The 18,213-nt window shown below is 40.1% G+C and overlaps 1 protein-coding gene across 1 annotated transcript in view; it reads left to right on the forward strand.

Moving 5' to 3' along the window:
* Nucleotides 1-18,213, forward strand: part of LOC103255277 (thromboxane-A synthase-like) — a 91,291-nt gene that overhangs the window by 22,642 nt on the left and 50,436 nt on the right. The window contains exon 2 of the mRNA XM_008053245.1: nt 16,348-16,441. Within this exon, the coding sequence (XP_008051436.1) occupies nt 16,348-16,441 (94 nt within the window). The remainder of the gene's footprint in view (nt 1-16,347; nt 16,442-18,213) is intronic.

Here is an 18,213-nt window from a genome sequence, read left to right on the forward strand (position 1 = left end):
AAAAAAAAAAAAAAAAAAAATTAGCCAAGCGTGTTAGTGCGTCTGTAGTTCCTGCTACCAGCAGGTTGAGGCGGAAGGATCACCGGAGCCCAGCAGGTCGAGGCTGCGGTGGCCGGGAGCGGCCACTGCACTCCAGTCTGGGCAACAGAGTGAGACTCCGACTCAAAAAACAAAGCAAAACAAAAAACACTAAGTTTGTGGATGTTATAACAGCAATAGGAAACTAGTATAGTTGGAAAGATGAGTTTATTTTTTAAATTCTTCAGCTTCTGACAGGATTCACCATATTGATTCTGTAAGGTGCTCACTATACATTTAAAATCATTCTAATTCTGAAGGATTTAATTGTGTTTCAAATCTAAGTTTTTGTTTTTAATTTTTAATTTTAAAGATGTGGGGTACAATTCAGGGTTAGGTATACAAATGTTCATTATGCAGGTATCCTTGTTGGTGAGGTGTGTCCCCCATCCCCTGTTAGTTTCCCACTATTGCCAATCCTTTTCTTATAGTATTACGATAATTGCTCAAGGTCCACTTATGAGAACATGTGATACTCACTTCTTGTTTCTGTGGTAGATCACTCAGTATTATAGACTAAGTCTATCCAAGTTGCTGCAAAGTTCATAATTTTGTCCTTCTTTATGGCAGCGTAATATTCCATCGTGTATATGTACTACATTTTTTAAAATCCAGTCCTCTTTCGATGGGCAGCATGGTTGGTTCCATGTTTTTGCTATTGTGAATAATGCTGCAATAAAAATGCGTGTGCAGGTATCTTTTTCATAGAGTGATTTGAGTTCCTCCAGGTATATTCCCAGTAGGGGGATTTCAAGGTTGTATGGAAAGTCGATTTTTAGATCTTTTAGGAATCACCAAACTGTTTCCCACAGAGGTTGTATTAGTTACACTTCCACCAACAGTGTAGAAGTGTTCCCTTTTCCCCACATCCTCTCCAGTATCTGTTGTTTTCTGAGTTATTGATGATGACCATCCTGACTAGAGTTAGCTGGTAACTCAGTGTATTTTTAATTTGCATTTCTTTGATGACTAGCGAGGCTGAGCATCTTTTCATGTGTCTGTTGGCTGTTTGTGTGTCTTTTTTTGAGAAGTGTCTATTTATATCTTTTGCCCACTTTGTAATGGGGCTGGTGTTTTTTTTGGGATGCTTGAGTTCCTTGTAGATCCTAGATGTTAAACCTTTGTCAAATATACAGTGGCAAATATTTTTTCCCAGTCTGTGGGCTGTCTCTCTGCTCTCTTGATGATTTCTTTGGTTTTTCAGAAGCTTGGCAGTTTGATGAGGTCCCACTTGTGTATCTCATCTCTTATGTTATGGGCACTTGGGGTTTTGATCAGGAATTGGTTGTCAGTTCCAACTTTCATAAGGGTGTCTCCTGCATTTTCTAAGGTCCTTATAGTTTGAAGTTTTAAGTTTAGGTCTTTGATCCATTTAGAGTTGATTTTTGTGTATGGTGATAGGTAGGGGTCCTGCTTCAATCTTCTGCATGTGGTCAACCAGTTTTCCCAGCACCATTTACTGAATAGGTTCTCCTCTACCCAGTGGTTGGTGGTGGAGGCTTTGTTGAAGATGAGTTGGTTGAGAAATTGAGGTTTTGCTTCTGGAATCTCTGTCCTGTTCCATTGGTCCATATGCCTGTTCTTGTATGGATACCAGGTTGTTTTGATTATTGTAGCTTTATAATAAAGTTTAAAGTCTGGGAATGTGATACTTCCCACTTCGTTTTTTGTTTTTGTTTTTTCCCTGAGGAACATTTTGGCTATTTGTGGTTGTTTATATTTCCATTTGAATTCCTGTATTGTTGTTTCCGGGTCTGAGAAGAATGCTGCAGGTAATTTAACGGGTATTGCGTTAAATCTGTAGACTGCCTTAGGTAGGATGGATGTCTTAACAATGTTGATTCTTCCAATCCATGAGCATGGAATATTTTTCCACTTGTTTGTGTCATCTTTGATTTCTTTGAGCAGTGTTTTGTCATTTTGTTGTAAAGGTCATCCACGTCCTCTGGTTAGGAAGATGCCAAGGCATTTGATTTTTTTGTGGCTATTGTGAATGGGATTGTGCTTTTTATTTGGGTTTCTGTTTGTTTATTGTTGGTGTATAGAAATGTGACTGTCTTTTGCACATTTATTATATACCCTGAGATTTTGTTAGAATCTTTTGTCAGTGCAAGGTGGGTTTTCAAGGTATAGAATCATGTCGTCTGCAAAGAGGGATAACTTGACTTCCTCTTTTCCTATTTGGATATCCCTGATCTCTTTCTATTATCTGATTGTTCTAGCTAGGACTTCCAAAACAATGTTGAAAAGGAGGGGTGAAAGTGGACATCCTTGTCTTGTTCTGGTTTTCAGGGGAAATGTTTCCAATTTCTGTCTGTTTAGCAGTATGCTGGCTGTGGGTTTCTCATAGATGGCTCTTACTATTTTGAGGTATGTCCCCTCTATGTCTAAATGCTTGAGGGTTTTTATCAAGAAGGGGTGCTGGATTCTATCAAAAGCTTTTTCCATGTCTAATGATATAATACTATGGTTTTTGTTTTTACATCTGTTGATGTATTTAATTATGTTTATGGTCTTGCAAATGTTGAACCAATCCTACATCCTGGGGATGAAGCCTACTTGGTTGTGTTGGATAATGTTTGAGATGAGTTGTTGGATCCGGTTTTCTAGGATCTTATTGAGAATTTTAGCATCTATGCTCATCAAGGATATTGGCCTATAGTTCTCTTTCTTTGTTGAATCTTTAACTGGTTTGCAAATCAATGTGATGTTAGCTTCTTTCTCAATTGCCTGGAATACTTTCAGTAGGATTGGTATCAGTTCCTTCTTGTATGTTTTCTAGAATTCTGCTGGAAAGTCATCTAGTCCAGGCCTTTTTTTTGTAGGTAGTTTTCTTGTAACACAGTCAATTTCCTGGATTGTTATTGGTCTATTTAGGGTCTCAATTTCTTCTTGTTTCAACCCAGGGAAGTTGCATGGTATCAGAAAGTCCTCCATTTCCTTTAGGTTTTCAAGTTTGTTTCCATACAAGTATACATAGTAGTCTCTGATCATCTTTTACATTTCTTCAGGGTCAGTTGTGACTTGATCTTTTGTATTTCTGATAGTATTTATTTGGGCTTTTTCTCTCTTTTTCTTGGTCAGGCTACCTAGAGGCCTGTCAATCTTGTTTATCCTTTCAGAGAACCAGCTTTTTGTTTCGTTGATTTTTTTAAATTACATTTTTGTCTTCAATGTCTCAAATTTGGGCTTTTATTTTGGTGATCTGGATTCTTCTGTTAAAGTTAGGCTTTTGGTGGTCTTGCTTTTCCAGCTTCCTTAGGTGATTTGTTAGGTTGTTAATTTGTGATCTTTCCATTTGCTTCATATGTGTTCATAGAGATATGAATTCCCCTCTTAGTACTGTTTTCATGGCATCCCAGAGGTTTTGGTAAGATGCTTCTTCATTTTCATTTGTTTCCAGGTATCTTTTAATCTCTGTTTTGATTTCCATGTTGACCCAGGAGTTGTTTAGCATCATTCTGTTTAGTGTCCATGTCTTTGTGGGTTTTGAGGGAACTTTGTTGGTGCTAATATTTCTTTTTATTCCACTGTGGTCTGAGGTGCGTGGCAGAATTTCAATCTTATGGCATTTGTTTATGCTTGATTTATAGCTGAGGATGTGGTCAATCTTAGAGTACATTTCATGCGGTGATGAGTAGAACGTGTATTCCATGGTTGTTGGGTGGAGTGTTCTGTAGGTATCAATTAAGTCTATTTGGTCAAGCATCATGTTGAGGTTCTGGATCTCCTTGTTGATTTTTTTTATCCTGATGATCTGTATAAAGTGGTGAGTAGGTATTTAAGTCCCCAGCTATGATGGTGTTAGAGTCAATACCTTTTTTAAGTTTACCTAGAAGCTGCTTTATAAAAAGTTGGTGCTCCTATGTGGGTGCATATATGTTTAGGATGGATATTTCTTGTTGATAGATTGAAACTTTTATGTTTATGTAGTGACCTTCTGTATCTTTTTTTAGTTTTTGATAGCTTAAAGGGTATTTTGTTTGATATTAAGATCATGACTCTTGCTTTCTTTTGTATTCTGTTTGCCTGAAATTTTATCTCCCATTCTCTTATTTTGAGTCTGTGAGTGTTCTTCCTGGTGAGATGAGTCTCTTGGAGACAATATATTGTTGCCTCATGATATTTTACCCATTTTGCCATTCTATGTCTTTTCAGTGGTGCATTTAGTCCATTCACATTCAGGCTAATTATTGAGATTTGAGAGTTTATTCCTATCATGAGGTTCTTACAGAGTTTGTTGTTGTTGCTGCTATTTGTTTATTTGTTTGTTTGTTGGCTTTCTTTTGATTTTTGGGTTGATTCATGTGTGTTTTCAATCTTTTTCCTGCATTCTTGTGAAGGGTGTTGTTGTTCTTTTTTTCCTTTCCTCTGTGTTTAATACTTTCCTAAATGCTTCTTGTAGAGCTGGTCTGGAGGCAGCGTAAACTCTTAGGGATTGAATATCTGGGAAGGATTTGAATTCTCTACAACTGATGAAGCTTAGCTTAGCTGGGTAGGTAATTCTTGGCTGGAATTGTTTATCTTTGAGAACTTTGAAGATTGGTCTCCAAGATCTCTTAGGCCAAAGTTTTTCTGTAGATAAGTCTGCTGCTATTCTAATTGGTCTTCCCTGATAGGTAGTCTGACCTTTCTCTCTTGCTGCCTTTAGGATTTTTTTCTTTTATATCTACTTTGTGTAGGCAAATGACTATGTGTCTAGGAGTTGGTCTTCTCATTTGTTGTCTTGCAGGAGTTTCCTGAGTCTCTTGTGTTTGAATGGTTGTGTCACTGATGACTTGAGGGAAGTTTTCTTGGATAATGTCATGGAATGTTTGTTACAAGGTAGTCTATCTGCCTCAGGGATTTCAATTAATCTTAGGTTTGACTTCTTGAAATAATCATTCACTGGGCTCGGTGGCTCAGCCTGTAATCCCGTGCTTTGGGAGGCTGAGGTGAGTGAATTGCCTGAGCCTGCAGGTGCGTGACCCGCCTGAGAAACTTGGCAAGACCTCATCTCTACAATAAATCAAAAATTAGCCGGGCGTGGTAGCGTGCGCCTGTAGTTCCAGCTACTTGGAAGGCTGAGGCGGAAGAATTGCCGGAGCCTAGCAGGTCGAGGCTGCGGTGGTCGGGAGCAGCCACTCCACTCCAGTCTGGGTGACAGAGTGAGATTCCAACTCAAAAAAAAAAAGAAATAATCATTCATCTCTTGGAGGTTTTGTTTTGTTTTTTAAAGCTTCTTTTCTATGTTTTTAATAATTAGGATTTGTTCCATATTTTGGTCTTCAACCTCTGAGATTCTTTCTTCTGCTTGGTTGATTCTGCTTTCCATGCTTATCAGTTTGTTATTTATTTCATTCACTGTATTCTTTATTGCTGTTGTCTTAGTTATCAGCTCCTTCATTCTTTCCTCTTGTCTATCCTCAATTCTATTTATTCTCCCTATTGATATCTTGATATCTGGGTTTGTGGTTTGAGACCAGTCATTCTGGGGGCTCTTCATTGTTTGCGTTCTGAAGTCTGTATTCTCAGTGGTTGACCTCCCAGGGGTCTGTGTGAGATTGATATTCTTCCTTTGGTTTTTCTTTATTTGTGTAGATTTTACTCCCTCTACCCCCTTTTTTAACCTCTTCTTTAACTCTGTTGTTCCAGGATGGGGATAACTTTTACTTCTGTTTGCTCAATCTCCTAGTCTTCCTTATGTAGATCCTCTAGCTTTGTTCAATTCTGAAGCTGGACTGGGGGTGGGGGACTGTACTTTTTGCAGTTTTGAGATTTAATGGAAGGGGAACTGTGATTCAAAAACTATCTGCAGATCCCAGTATCCACTGACAGGTGTGTAGGCCCCCTGAAACCCACTTCCCACCACTTCCCAATCTGTCCATACAGTGGGGGTATATGTTTGCCCCCAAAAGCAAAATTAGGTAAGAAAAAGGAAAAGAATGGAAAAAGGAAGGAGAAAGATGAGAGGAAGGTGGAGAGAGAGAGGAAGAAGTAGACAGACATACCAACTAACAAATGAACAGAGACACAAACAAAGACAGAAAAGATTATTTTTAAAAAATGCACAAACAATCATACAAACACACAAACTGACAACCCCCCCATTGATGTACTCTCCCTCAAAAATACCCATACACAAACAGGAAGTCTAAAAAAAGCAGTAACATAACAGAAATAATACAAGTACGAAAATGTAATCAAAAACAGAAAGAAAGAGAGAAGAGGACAAAAAAACTAAAACAACAAACAAACAAGCAAACAAACAGAAAACTCGCTCTGAGGCAGTTCCTGTAATTTCAACTTCCTTTTAGCTTTGATCTCCAGCCCCTCCCTTCTGCTCTCAGCACAGCCTGAGAGGGTTGCTCTCAGCATGGGTCAGCTGACCCATGGACTATTGTGGGAGGAGGGTGGATCAGATCTGGACTCACCTGGCTTGCTGCCACTGCTGTCAAGTCTCCCACTCAGATCTGACATGTCTGTACCTGTTCCAGTGGGGGAGGGGTGTCTGTCTCTCTGAGTTTGATGAAATTATCTCTAGGTCCCAGGTTGGAGGCTGGGTAGAGCTGGGCTGGATAATGCAACCCTCTGCCTGGTCCTGGGACAGAGAAAATGGCACCAGTCAGCATTTTCTCACTGGTGACAGGGCTCCTTTCCAGCTTTCCATGACCTGCTCTCTCCATGATCCTGAGGCTCCTGCTGCTCTGCTGTCAGAGGTGATGGTGTGGGTCGGGCGCCAGGTGATGAGAATCAGTTGTTTTTCGCTGTTTCCACTGCCTCTTCTCAGGAAAGCCCTGACAACAGCAGGTGATCCCATGCACCAAAGGGGTGGAGGTCCAATCTTAGGATGGTGGGGGGGTTGCAGTCACCTCCAGAGGAGAGTCCCAGGTGCATGAACCTGAGTCTCCCCTCAAATGAACTTTCACTCATCCACCAGCACACACCCACTCACACAGAGAGTCTTTATGGACACTCACTTTTGCAGAGACTCTCACAATCTGACCTGTTCCATCCCTATCTTGCCAGAAATCCCTCAGATCTAAGCTTTTGAACAGGCATTCACATGACTGAAGTATCAGACATGGTATCGTGAGTTACATGCCAACATCTTACAATGGTGACACATGATATTTTTATATCATGAACTCATGGATTAGAGCATATTTGATGTGTTTGGATCCATTTTTATTGATCAGATTGTCCGTGTCTCAGTCTGGCTGGTCTAAAGTCAAGGCATCAGGAGGGCTGGTTCCTTCTAGAGGCTCCTTGGCTTATGGCCACAACCCTCCAATCTCTGCTTCCAGTCATCACACTGCCCCAAGTAAATGTGGTGGGGATGTATAGTCTTTCAATCGGGAGGGCAGTCATCACTTAAACAACTATGTAGTCTACTATGTCCCAAGGCCTCTGGCATGAGCAGTTTTGGATCGTGGTTGCAGTGGTGATGTAAAGATGACGGGGTGGTGGGGGGGTGGAAGGCAACAGATTTAGAGAGAAAGTGGAAATCAAATTGGGATACATTAAGCTTAAAATGCTCAATAGCATTGGACATTCAAAGGGTGCATCCGGCTGGAAGTTGAATTAAGAGAACTGGAGCTCAGTGGAGAGGATGGAGCTAGATAATGATTGACTTACAGTTGGTATTTACAGTGATGGGACTAATAGAAGAAAAGGAGCCAGTAAAGACATGGAGGAATGGCCTCTGAAGTAATAGGAGAGATGTCATAGACAAGGGTAGAGAGTGTTTCAGGAAGGAAGAAGTGACCATATCTATCGAAATGCTAATGAGACGTCAAGTAAAGAAATCATGGAATTGACAACACCAAGATCATTGATCTTGACAAAAGCAATGCCAGTGAAGTCATGGGTACAAAAGGTGCATTCCTGCACCTTTAGAAGAGACTAAAGGTGAAGGAATGGAAATAACAAGTCTAAATAATGCTTTCAAGGAATCTTACTGGGAAGATGGGAAGAAAGATAAGGCAATGAATAGAATCAAAGGAGTTTGCTGTTTTCCTTTAAGATGGCAGACACTATAATATGTTTGTATCCTGGTAAGAATGATCCAGTAGAAAGAAAGAAGTCAGTGCAACAGAAAGAAAAAGTAATTGAGAATAATGAGAAAGAAACAGACAATGAACAGAAGGGAAGAGATTGGCTCTAGACAAGTAAACACTCCCCCCTTAGCCCCTCTTTGTTTCTCTCTCTCATGATCATCATTTCATTAGTATCTGTTATTAATATACCTTTGGTTTCTAAGCAACCTGCCTGTGTTCTCAGCATATTCTCTGCATGTTCTTATGTGATGGCTTATCCACAAAATCCTAGCATAGAGGACAGGAGGGAACAGGTTAGTGGAGTTGGTGAATAACAGCACTTGTTTGAAATGTGACTGACCTGGCTTCAACTCTGACTCAATCACTTAACAGCACTGTTACCTTGGGCACATTGTTTAACCTCTGTTATTTAATTTTTGATTTCATAATCAGTAATATGATAATATTTATTTCTACTTTTATATGACTGTTGGAAGGCTCATACAAGACAGTGTACAAAAAGTACTTAGTTGGCTGGGTGCGGTGGCTCACGCCTGTAATCCCAGCACTTTGGGAGATGAAGGCGAGAGGACTGCCTGAGCCTGGGAGTTTGAGATCACCCTGGGCAAATTGGTGAGACCTCATCTCTACAATAAACCAAAAAATTAGCCGGGCATGGTGGCACATGTTTGTGGTTCCAGCTACTTGGCAGGCTGAGACGGAAGGATCACCTGAGCCCAGCAGGTCAGGACTTCAGTAGCCATGGGCGTGCCACTGCACTCCAGCCTGGGTGACAGTTGACATTGAGACTCTGCTCCACAACCCCCCCCCCCACAAAAAGTACTTAGTATAGTGCCTGGGACATAGAAAACACTAAAAACGATTATAAATTATAATAATAGTAATGATTATATAACTTTTATATGTCTGTGTAAATGTATAATGTACTTTTCATGCATTGTGACATGCATTGTGTTGTCAGGCTAATGATTACAATGACTGTGTCTTTGTGGTACTTACATTATTGGGGAAAGAGTTGCATATTAGTCAGATATGTACGTATTTATTCAGTAGTCCTCCATATAAGCAGCGCCCTTTTCTGAGCCTTTGGAGACAAATTGTAATGACTATTACTCACTAAATGTCATGCATCGGGCTGAACAGAATTGAAAAACAATAGAAAGGGCTTACAGCTCCAAAATATCTGTCCCTCTGAGGTTTGCTTGTGAGCATCTTGTAGCTGGTTTATTCTCAGAAGTTTCCTATTAGGATGCAATTATCAGACAATAAAAATACTATATTTCAAAATGTATGGAATGTAGCTAAAGAACTACTTAGAGGAAGATTTATAGCTTTACATGCATTCATTAAAAATAAGTGAGCCAAATCATTAAGTTAAGAAGCTAAATGAAAACAACAAAGTAAACTCAAAGAAAATAGAAGGAAGACCATAATCAAAATATGAGCATAATCGTATAGCAAACAAAAAAAATAGAAATGATCAACTAAAAAAAAGTTGGCGCTTTGAAAAGATTAACCAAATAAACAAACCTACAGCAAGACTAATCAATAAAAACTTTTCCAAGCAAACTAGACGTAGAAGAAAATGTCCTTAGCCCAATAAAGGATGTCTGTCAAAAATCCACAGGAAAGCCTCATATTACATTTTGTAACATTAGATGCATTCTGGCAGAGTCAAGAATAAGAAAAGGATGCTCACTCTTATGACTTCCTTTAGACATTGTACTAGAGGTTCCAGTCACCATAATAAGAAAGGAAAATGAAAAGTGGGACAAAATAACTAGAAAAAAAAAAACCAGATGGATAATTATTTGCATAAAATATAATTGTCAACATAGAAAATCAAAGAGATTCCATACGTAAATCAATAAAAATAGTAAGAATGTTAGAAGGATCATTGATTACAAAATTGGCATAAACAAAACTGGTGCCCCTACACATGAGCAATGCCAATAACAAATATACAAAGGTAACAAAAAGATACTCTACTGTGCATAAAATTATAAAATGTTCCTGAAGGACAGAGAGAACTGCATCATTGGAGAAATGTAACACATTCATGGATGAGAAGAATCGCTGTGATAATTTTGGCATGCTCTAAATTAATTTATAAATTTAATGCAAATCCAAGAAAAATCTCAACACCATATTTTTATCAAACCAGACTAATTATAAAATTAAATGGAGAAAGTGAGGTATTTTACAAAGTATTATAGAGTTAAATTAATTAAAATAGTGAGGAATTGACATAAGCTAGACAAATGGAGCAGAGTAGATGCAAGCACCTATACTACTAAGGAGTATGACAGACTGGGCATGGTGGCTCATTCTTGCAATCCCAGTGATTTGGGAAGTAAATTTTGGGAGGATTGTTGTAGGCCAGGAGTTTGAGACCAGCTGACCAACATAGCAAGATCCCTCCCATCTAAAAAAAAAAAAAAAATTAACTGAGCATGGTAGTGTGCACCTGTAGTACCAGCTACTCAGAAGGCTGTAGTGGGAGGATCGTTTAATCCTAGGAGTTCAAGAATTATAAGATCAATGAACTCCTGGAATCAAATTTATATGATCATGCCACTGTACTCCAGCCTGGGTGACTGAATGAGATACTGACACTATTTTTTGAAAAAGGAGTGTGATAGAGGTAGCATTATAAATCAGTGGGAGAAAGAAATGGGGCAGTAAGTACACTGTCTCTTTGCTAACTCCTTAGAGGGATGCATTTGGCTGTGGGGCAGGACTATTTTATCTGGGTTCCCGTGAGGTACTTTGTCTTATGAACCACTTCTCCTTTGAGAACCTGGCTCAACTTGCCCTCTGATAATGGATTTGGCTTCTCCAGTATCTGAGTAAGAGATGTCAGATTCTTATTCCCGAAAAAAAAAGCCCACCATCATAAATTCACAAATGAACATTCCTGTTTGTAGGTTGTATCTTAGGAGATAACCTGGCTAGTGCAGATATGAGTAAAGGCACACTTGATGACTTCCAGCCCTGAGAGCAAGCTCAGAGCAAAGCCTTGAGAGAATGGAGAGGGAGTAAATGCGAGGGTGAGGAGGCCAACACTGACACGAGGCGCTAAGAGGGAAACTGGGAAGATTGTGTGTGTGTACTCTGTATTTCATCATTTTTTTAAAGGAACACTGCCTTTGAGGTATAGCTTAAGCAATTTGTATTCTTGCAGTTTCTCTTGTTGTGGGTATGGGGGAGAAATAGGACAAGGAAAGAGAAGGGAATGGAAGTTAAAGTCAACTAACAACGTTGCAGTTGGTTATTTTCTAAGCGAATTGGAATTCATCTGCTTATCTTCCTCTTCATGCCTAGATGTGTGCATGAAGTCAGCCTACAGTCAACTATCAATGACTGCCCCTTTTCCAATGAATTCTTTAATCAGTTGGTGTAACATAATTCTGCCTGCCACCTAGATGAACTGTGGTGGGAATGAGAAGGAGGAAGGAAGGAAGGAAGGGAAGGGAGAGAGGGTGGAGGAGGCTGGGAAAGAGGAAGGGAAGGGAAGGAAGGAATTTCAAAATTTGGAATTATTTTTGAAATTGGAGAAGAAAGGATGGCAAAAAGCATTCTCTCAGTCTAGAAAGAAGAGATGCAGACATCAAGATACACTGATGTGTCTACCAAATCAGAAAAAAATTTTATGAGAGCATTTGGTGAAATGAACACACTAACAGTGGGACTAGTTGGGACAAACTTTCTAGAAAGCAGTTTGGCATTGTGAACCAATGCCTAAAACCAAAGACTCATGGTTTTTCAGGTCTGGAATATCTTCGTGCACAAATCTTCAGTACAAAAGTGCTGGATTGTAGTTGCATAACTTAAGTTAGTTCAAATACTAAAAACACTCTAAGTATTTGACAATAAGAATAGTAAATCATGATATGTCCACAAGGGGAATGTTAAACAGCCATAAAAATAATATTTATAAAGGGTTAATAACATGGAAATATTTTTCCTTATGTTAAGTGGAAAAGTAGAAATATGGAGAAACAGAAAAAAAATACAGAGAATATAATCTTAAACAAAAGAAAGACACAGAGAAAAAACTAGATAGAATTACAATAAAAAGAGAGTAGGCTTTCTTCCAATAGTTGTAAGTTTTGTGGGTTTTTTTGCCCAAATTTCTGACAAGCACTTCTAGATGTGTCTTCCGAAAAACCAGCAAACCTCATGTTCTGCTCCCATTTCTCAACAAAATCTTTTGAAAAGACAACAACTTAAGGCCCCATTTCTAATAAAACTTCCAGTGTGGCCATGACTTTTAATGGAATTGCTGGTAGAGCCCATGAGAGCCATGTACATTGAAAGCATAGAGCAGCCACGACAAAGAGCTTTTCTTTTTCAAAGAGTAGGACAGGGGATTACCCAGCACCCCTGGGCTTCACCTGTTCTTGGAGCATTATGACTTTTATCTTAGGAGAAGCGCAGTTTGCTGAAAGGAATCTTTCAGCATTTCAAAGACATCAATAGCTCCTGAAATGTCCAAAACAGCTCACCAAGTGGGAATTCTTGGTAGTGATGGTGAGGATGAAATGAGTGAGCTGAGGAGCTGGCTGCCCCAGTTGCACACTACAGGAGTAGCTAGTTCCTCCATGACAGCTTCAGCTACGCAGCGAGGAGCATCCAGGAAGGCAGGTTCTCATTTCACCATCTTCCACTCCCAGTCTCTATCAGTTTGACTATCTCCTTAATATGTAATTCATCAAAGCATGCCCCAATTTATCATGAGTGGCTTCTTTGGCTAAACAATGGGCTAACATCTCGGGTTGAGCCCATCAACAGAGGACATTTGTCATGAGGAAAATAAAAGATTGAGAAAGTTCCAGCCTTTAAAAATGGAGTCTTATCTTGAAAATGATCCGTATGGTTCAATTTACTTTGAAAATGAATGGTGTAAGGTAAGCCACTGGCCCAGCGGAATTTGTGTCCTGTAGCATGTAATGACTGCTTTAGTTGTGAAAATAAAACCAAAGGATGCTCTCTGAAGTTATGTATACTTTCCGTTGTCATTTCCAACTTAAGAACCCTCAATGTAAACAATGACAGATGTCCGTAATCATAATTGTGAGACACATTTGCATTAATTCCAATCAAAGAAAAGCTGTTCTAAATATCGCAACCTGGTGATTGCATGATGACTGCAGATCACCTGCTTGACACAGTGGCATCCCAGGTCACCTGTACTTTTCTGGATGGCACAGGACTTAATGACACAGTTTAACATAAAAGAAAATTTTTTCCACGATGACCATTTTTAAAGTAACAGGATAAAACTGAAAAAGAATCTTTTCATTGACCCTCTAAGACTCACTCATGGGTATCCCTGGTATATCACTTTCCTAGGGCTGCTGTATCAAAGTACTATAAACTGATGGCTTAAACCCCCCAAAAGCATATTGTTTCATAGTTCTGGAAGCTGGAAGCCTGAAACTGAGTTGTCAGCAGGACTCTTTTCCCCCTGAAACCTATACGGGACAATCCTTCCTTGCCTCTTCCTCATGTCTAGTGGTTGTTGATGATCTGTGATGTAGCTTGCCATGTGCTGCATCATGTCACTCTTTGCCTTCATAGTCACTTGGCATTCTCTCTGTCTTCACATGGCCATCTTCTTATAAGGATATTGGTTATATTGGATTAGATGTTCACTCCACTTCAGTATAACTTCATCTTAACTAATTACATTTGCAATGACCCTATTTCCAAATAAGGTCAATTCTGTGGTCCTGGAGGCTAGGACTTCAACTTATCTGTAATGACATAATTCAACCCATTACATGTGGGGGTCCATGGATTCCATGAATTCCAGGTTATTGAGACAGTCAGAAGGCAGCATGAGGACCCTGAGACCAGAGAATATGAAACAAGGTTGCAGAGAAGGAAGTAGGAGGGAGACAAATGGAACCCACTTTGCAATTTTGCCCATAAACCTGGTGGCAGTAATATCTCCCTGTAGATTTGGGCACAAAGACTCTAGTTACTGTTGGCAATATCTGGCCAATGTCCAGCTGAAGATGCTCAAGTTCTGTACTTGAGTCCAGGCTAAGATGCTCAAGTTCTATACTTGAGTCCCAGCTACAGAGTAAAGTCTGTGGTTGTGCCCAGGACACCCTCTGCTGATGGCATATGTTTGAAAATGTCTGAATTTTGTGCAGAGACACACGAGCAGTATTTTCATAAGTGGAGTTACATAATGAGGGCATGGACTTGCATAATAATTAGCATGTATAATTAGGCACAGACTTCTTGTCCTTTAGATAATCAAGACATCTAATTACAAAATTAAGATGTAATTATGTGGTCCAAGATCTACATATTTTTTTCTACCCATTAGAGATTACATTTAGAAAATAATTCACAAAAATGGATGAAGAAATGAACATAGACATCCGGTTTTGGGATGTTAAGGAAAGTGTTAAATGGACTGATAAGTCTCGTCTTTCTTCTTAGGTGTAAGGGAAATTATTTAAAGCATCAGAGTCTACTTGAAAGAATAACTCTTACAAACTGTGCTGTCAACCTTTGGTACACATACTAATGAAGAGGAACGTTGGCATGACTAATCCACGGCATTCACACGTGGCTCTTGAGTGTGGTTTGTAATTATACTTGAACATGGACTTAAATGTGATGTGCTGGGAATTCATTGAAACCTAATAATGCAGCCTTATGATGGAACTCTTGGGAGAGCTGGGAGGAGACCTTGTCCTCCCCATCTGTCTTGTCTTGGTTCTTCCTTGTGGCTACTTTAAAAGTAGACCCATTGCTCAGAATATTGCAAACTAGTACTTAAGTTGCATTTTTCTTTTCCTGAATATTTGCTAAGTTTTTCCTATTTTAAGCCCTCCTTATTGGACCACAAATGGGAAAGGGAAAGGTCAGAGAATATAGCAAATACCCCATCTTTCTAATAAGTGAGTGGTTCTTACAGTGGTGTTTTTTTGAGTTCCAACGCTTAGGCAGCCAGATTGTCATGACAATCCCTATGTTTCTCCTTGCCCCTAATTGTGATTTGGCTGAACTCTGCATGATGCTAAACACTTTGACTCATTAATTTTTCTGAACTAACTGAACTTTTGACCTAATTGATTGCTGGTTAGGAATCAGAGCCATATGTGCAGGTTTTTCTAAGCCAGTTCTGCCTTTAACTGTGTTATCCCTCTGTTCCTATAAACTGTTGAAATACCCTAGTAATTCCAATGTTTTGACAGCCATACTGCACTTCTCAGATGGTCTTTTTCTCCTGGAAAGTGGCACAGAAATCTGTCGGACCACGCTTCCTGATTTTTGGTTAAGAAAATATGCTTCCCGTATGGTTGTGGGCAGAGAAAACAAAGACTTAGGAGGTTGTAAGCATTTGGTGGTAGGGTCTCCTCCTCACTGTGTGTTCCCTCCACCCTATTTCTTATATTTTTCTATTAGGCCCTGGAATGTGGTGAGGGACAAATTATGTGTTGGGGGGCAGTGAGTCTTGACCAAGAAAATACACAGATTTGTATGGAGAGCTATGGCATTGTTAAGTTTTCTGCCTCGCTTTCTGAGCAATTGCTCATGATAGATTTAGAGAAGAGGGACTGAACTAGGGATAGGTGCAATTCTTTATTTTAAGTCTTTTTTTCCCCCTTTTTCGAGACGGAGTCTCACTCTGTCGCCCAGGCCGGAGTGCAGTGGCATGCTCATGGTCACCACAGTCTCAACCTGCTGGGTTCAGGCAATCCTTCCACCTCAGTCTTCCAAGTAGCTGGAACTACAGGCACATACCACCACACCTGGCTAATTTTTTGATTTATTATAGAGATGAGTTCTCTCCAAGTTGTCCAGGCTGGTCTCGAACCCATGGGCTCAGGCAATCCTCTCACCTGGCTTCCCAAAGTGCTGGGATTATAGGCATGAGCCACCATGTCCAGTCAAGAGTGCATTTTTAAAAGCAATTTTTTAACAGAAATTCTGCTGGGGGAGGGGCAGTGACACTACTTCATTTCTAAGGCATCATTCAACCCTGAGGTTATGGGATCCCTTGATCTTTCTAGCCCAATATTCAAGCAAGAGACATTCACTCAACTAACTCCAAGCCTCTACTTTTTTAGTCTTTAGATGTGTTAACTGGCAACTTATTCTTCTGTCTTTACTTTCAGAGATCTCAAAAATTCAGATTCCCGATAAAGCCTAGACCATGAATGCAAACTTTAAGTTCTTGGTTTTAATTTGCTTTTCCCCTCAGGTACTCCACATCGGCTTTCTCAAGACTGGAGAAATTGGGCATCCGACATCCCAAGCCTTCTCCTTTTATTGGAAACTTGACATTTTTCCACCAGGTAAGTCCTACCCTTCATTGACTTCCATCATAAAATGTGCTGAGTCCAGGACAGGCTTTCTGCAAGGAGCACCATGCTTGTCCCAGTCCCCACACCAAAGGTGGGCTAGATGAGGGTGCTGTGTGATGTGAAGAGCTCTCCTCCCCTCATGGAACTTCTCATGTGATGACGATGACTCCTCTTGCCAACCATTCACCAGCATGTATTGAGACTTGTCATCCATTCATTTATCCGTCCACCAAAACATGTATTGAATGTCCAAGTATTGCTAGGCCCTGGAGGGCAGGAGAAGTAGATTACTTGTGCCCTCAAGTGCACCATCAAATATGGGTATATTGCCCTGGATGCGAGACACCAAGCACTAGGTTGGGAGTATGAATGGTGCCTGTGTCCTTCTCCACAAGAAAGAGTGATCTATTAGTGTTGGAATCATCCTAGGAGATTTTCTGAGGAAGGAGGTCCCATAGGAACCATAGACATGGAGACCAGGACACACATACTAGGTGGGGAGCTGAACGTATTGAGTGTACCAACATGACAGTACACCAGCGACTTGGACCAACTAGAAGCCAAATACTAGAGAGTCCAAGGGAATCTCGTTGTGTAAGAGGAAGGTAGGCTAGATCACCTCAGGCTAAAAAGATGCGTGAAGAACTACTCATGGGCCAACATTTTGGAGTAGGAGAAGGACAGGAGTCTAAGTTTTGAGTCAGGGTAACAGGGAAAATGGCCTTTGGTTGACAGAAATAAAAGGTTGAGAGGGGCGGCTGGTTGAAGAAGACAAGTTTTATTTTAAGTATGTTGCCTTTGGTTTGTCAGAGTGACATAGCAGTGGAAATGACCTAGACGTATCTATAGATATAGGTCCAGGACTCCGTTCTGAGGTTATTTTTTTCACATGTTGGGTTTTCTCAGAAATCAGATGGTTTATTCTGCAAAGTCATGGGTACATTGCAACTAGAATCCACATCAGGAGCCAGCAGATTGTGCATGTGAAGAGCCACTAAACCAAACAAAGGCAGGAAGATTACATGTGGGCTAAGCCTGATAATGTCCCTTCCAGATCTCTTTGGGGATTCACCCATCCCAATCCCCGGAAAGGCCAGGCCGTGGCATGAGTTAGAAAATAACACTAACTATTTCTTTCCTTTTTCTTTCCCTTCTCAATTTCTTTTCTAGTTCTTTCTTTGCCCATCACCTTTCCCACTATTTGTTGTTGTTTCTGTCTTTCTAGCGTTTTAAAACACCTTCTTCTCTCATCTCTCTCTCTGGGGTGGAAAGTTCACAACCCCTAAGCCCAATAACACCTATCTCTTTGAGGCTTCCTGTGAGACCCTGGAAGTGTGAAGAATTTAAAAGCATCAAGATAGAACAACAAAGCAGATTGAGAATGTAAAGAAAACACCTTTCACACATTTCTGAGGGGAAATGATCAGTTGTATTCTGTTGAGTAACTAATTTGGTATTAACATTTTGAGGAAAACAGCCTAACTGTGGATGTGAGGAGAACACTGTGCTCCTGCCTCTGGACATAGTCCACACAAGCTCCTTTCCAGCTCATCATCCTCGTGTGTACAAACCCTGCCAAGCTCTTTCAAGAACATAGTAATTTTAGTGACTATTTTTAATTCATATAAGCTTTCCTTGATATATGTCAAGCTTACATTGCAAAATTCAGTATATTTAACGAGACTGGGACAGCAGGACGGCAACCTCTTCTAACCCCTAAGTCTCCACCGTCACTCTAGTCCTTAGATATCTGCCCACATATT

This window comes from Carlito syrichta, unplaced genomic scaffold, assembly GCF_000164805.1.
Source record: "Carlito syrichta isolate Samal-C Ts95f unplaced genomic scaffold, Tarsius_syrichta-2.0.1 Scaffold287984, whole genome shotgun sequence".
In the NCBI taxonomy this organism is placed as follows: domain Eukaryota; kingdom Metazoa; phylum Chordata; class Mammalia; order Primates; family Tarsiidae; genus Carlito; species Carlito syrichta.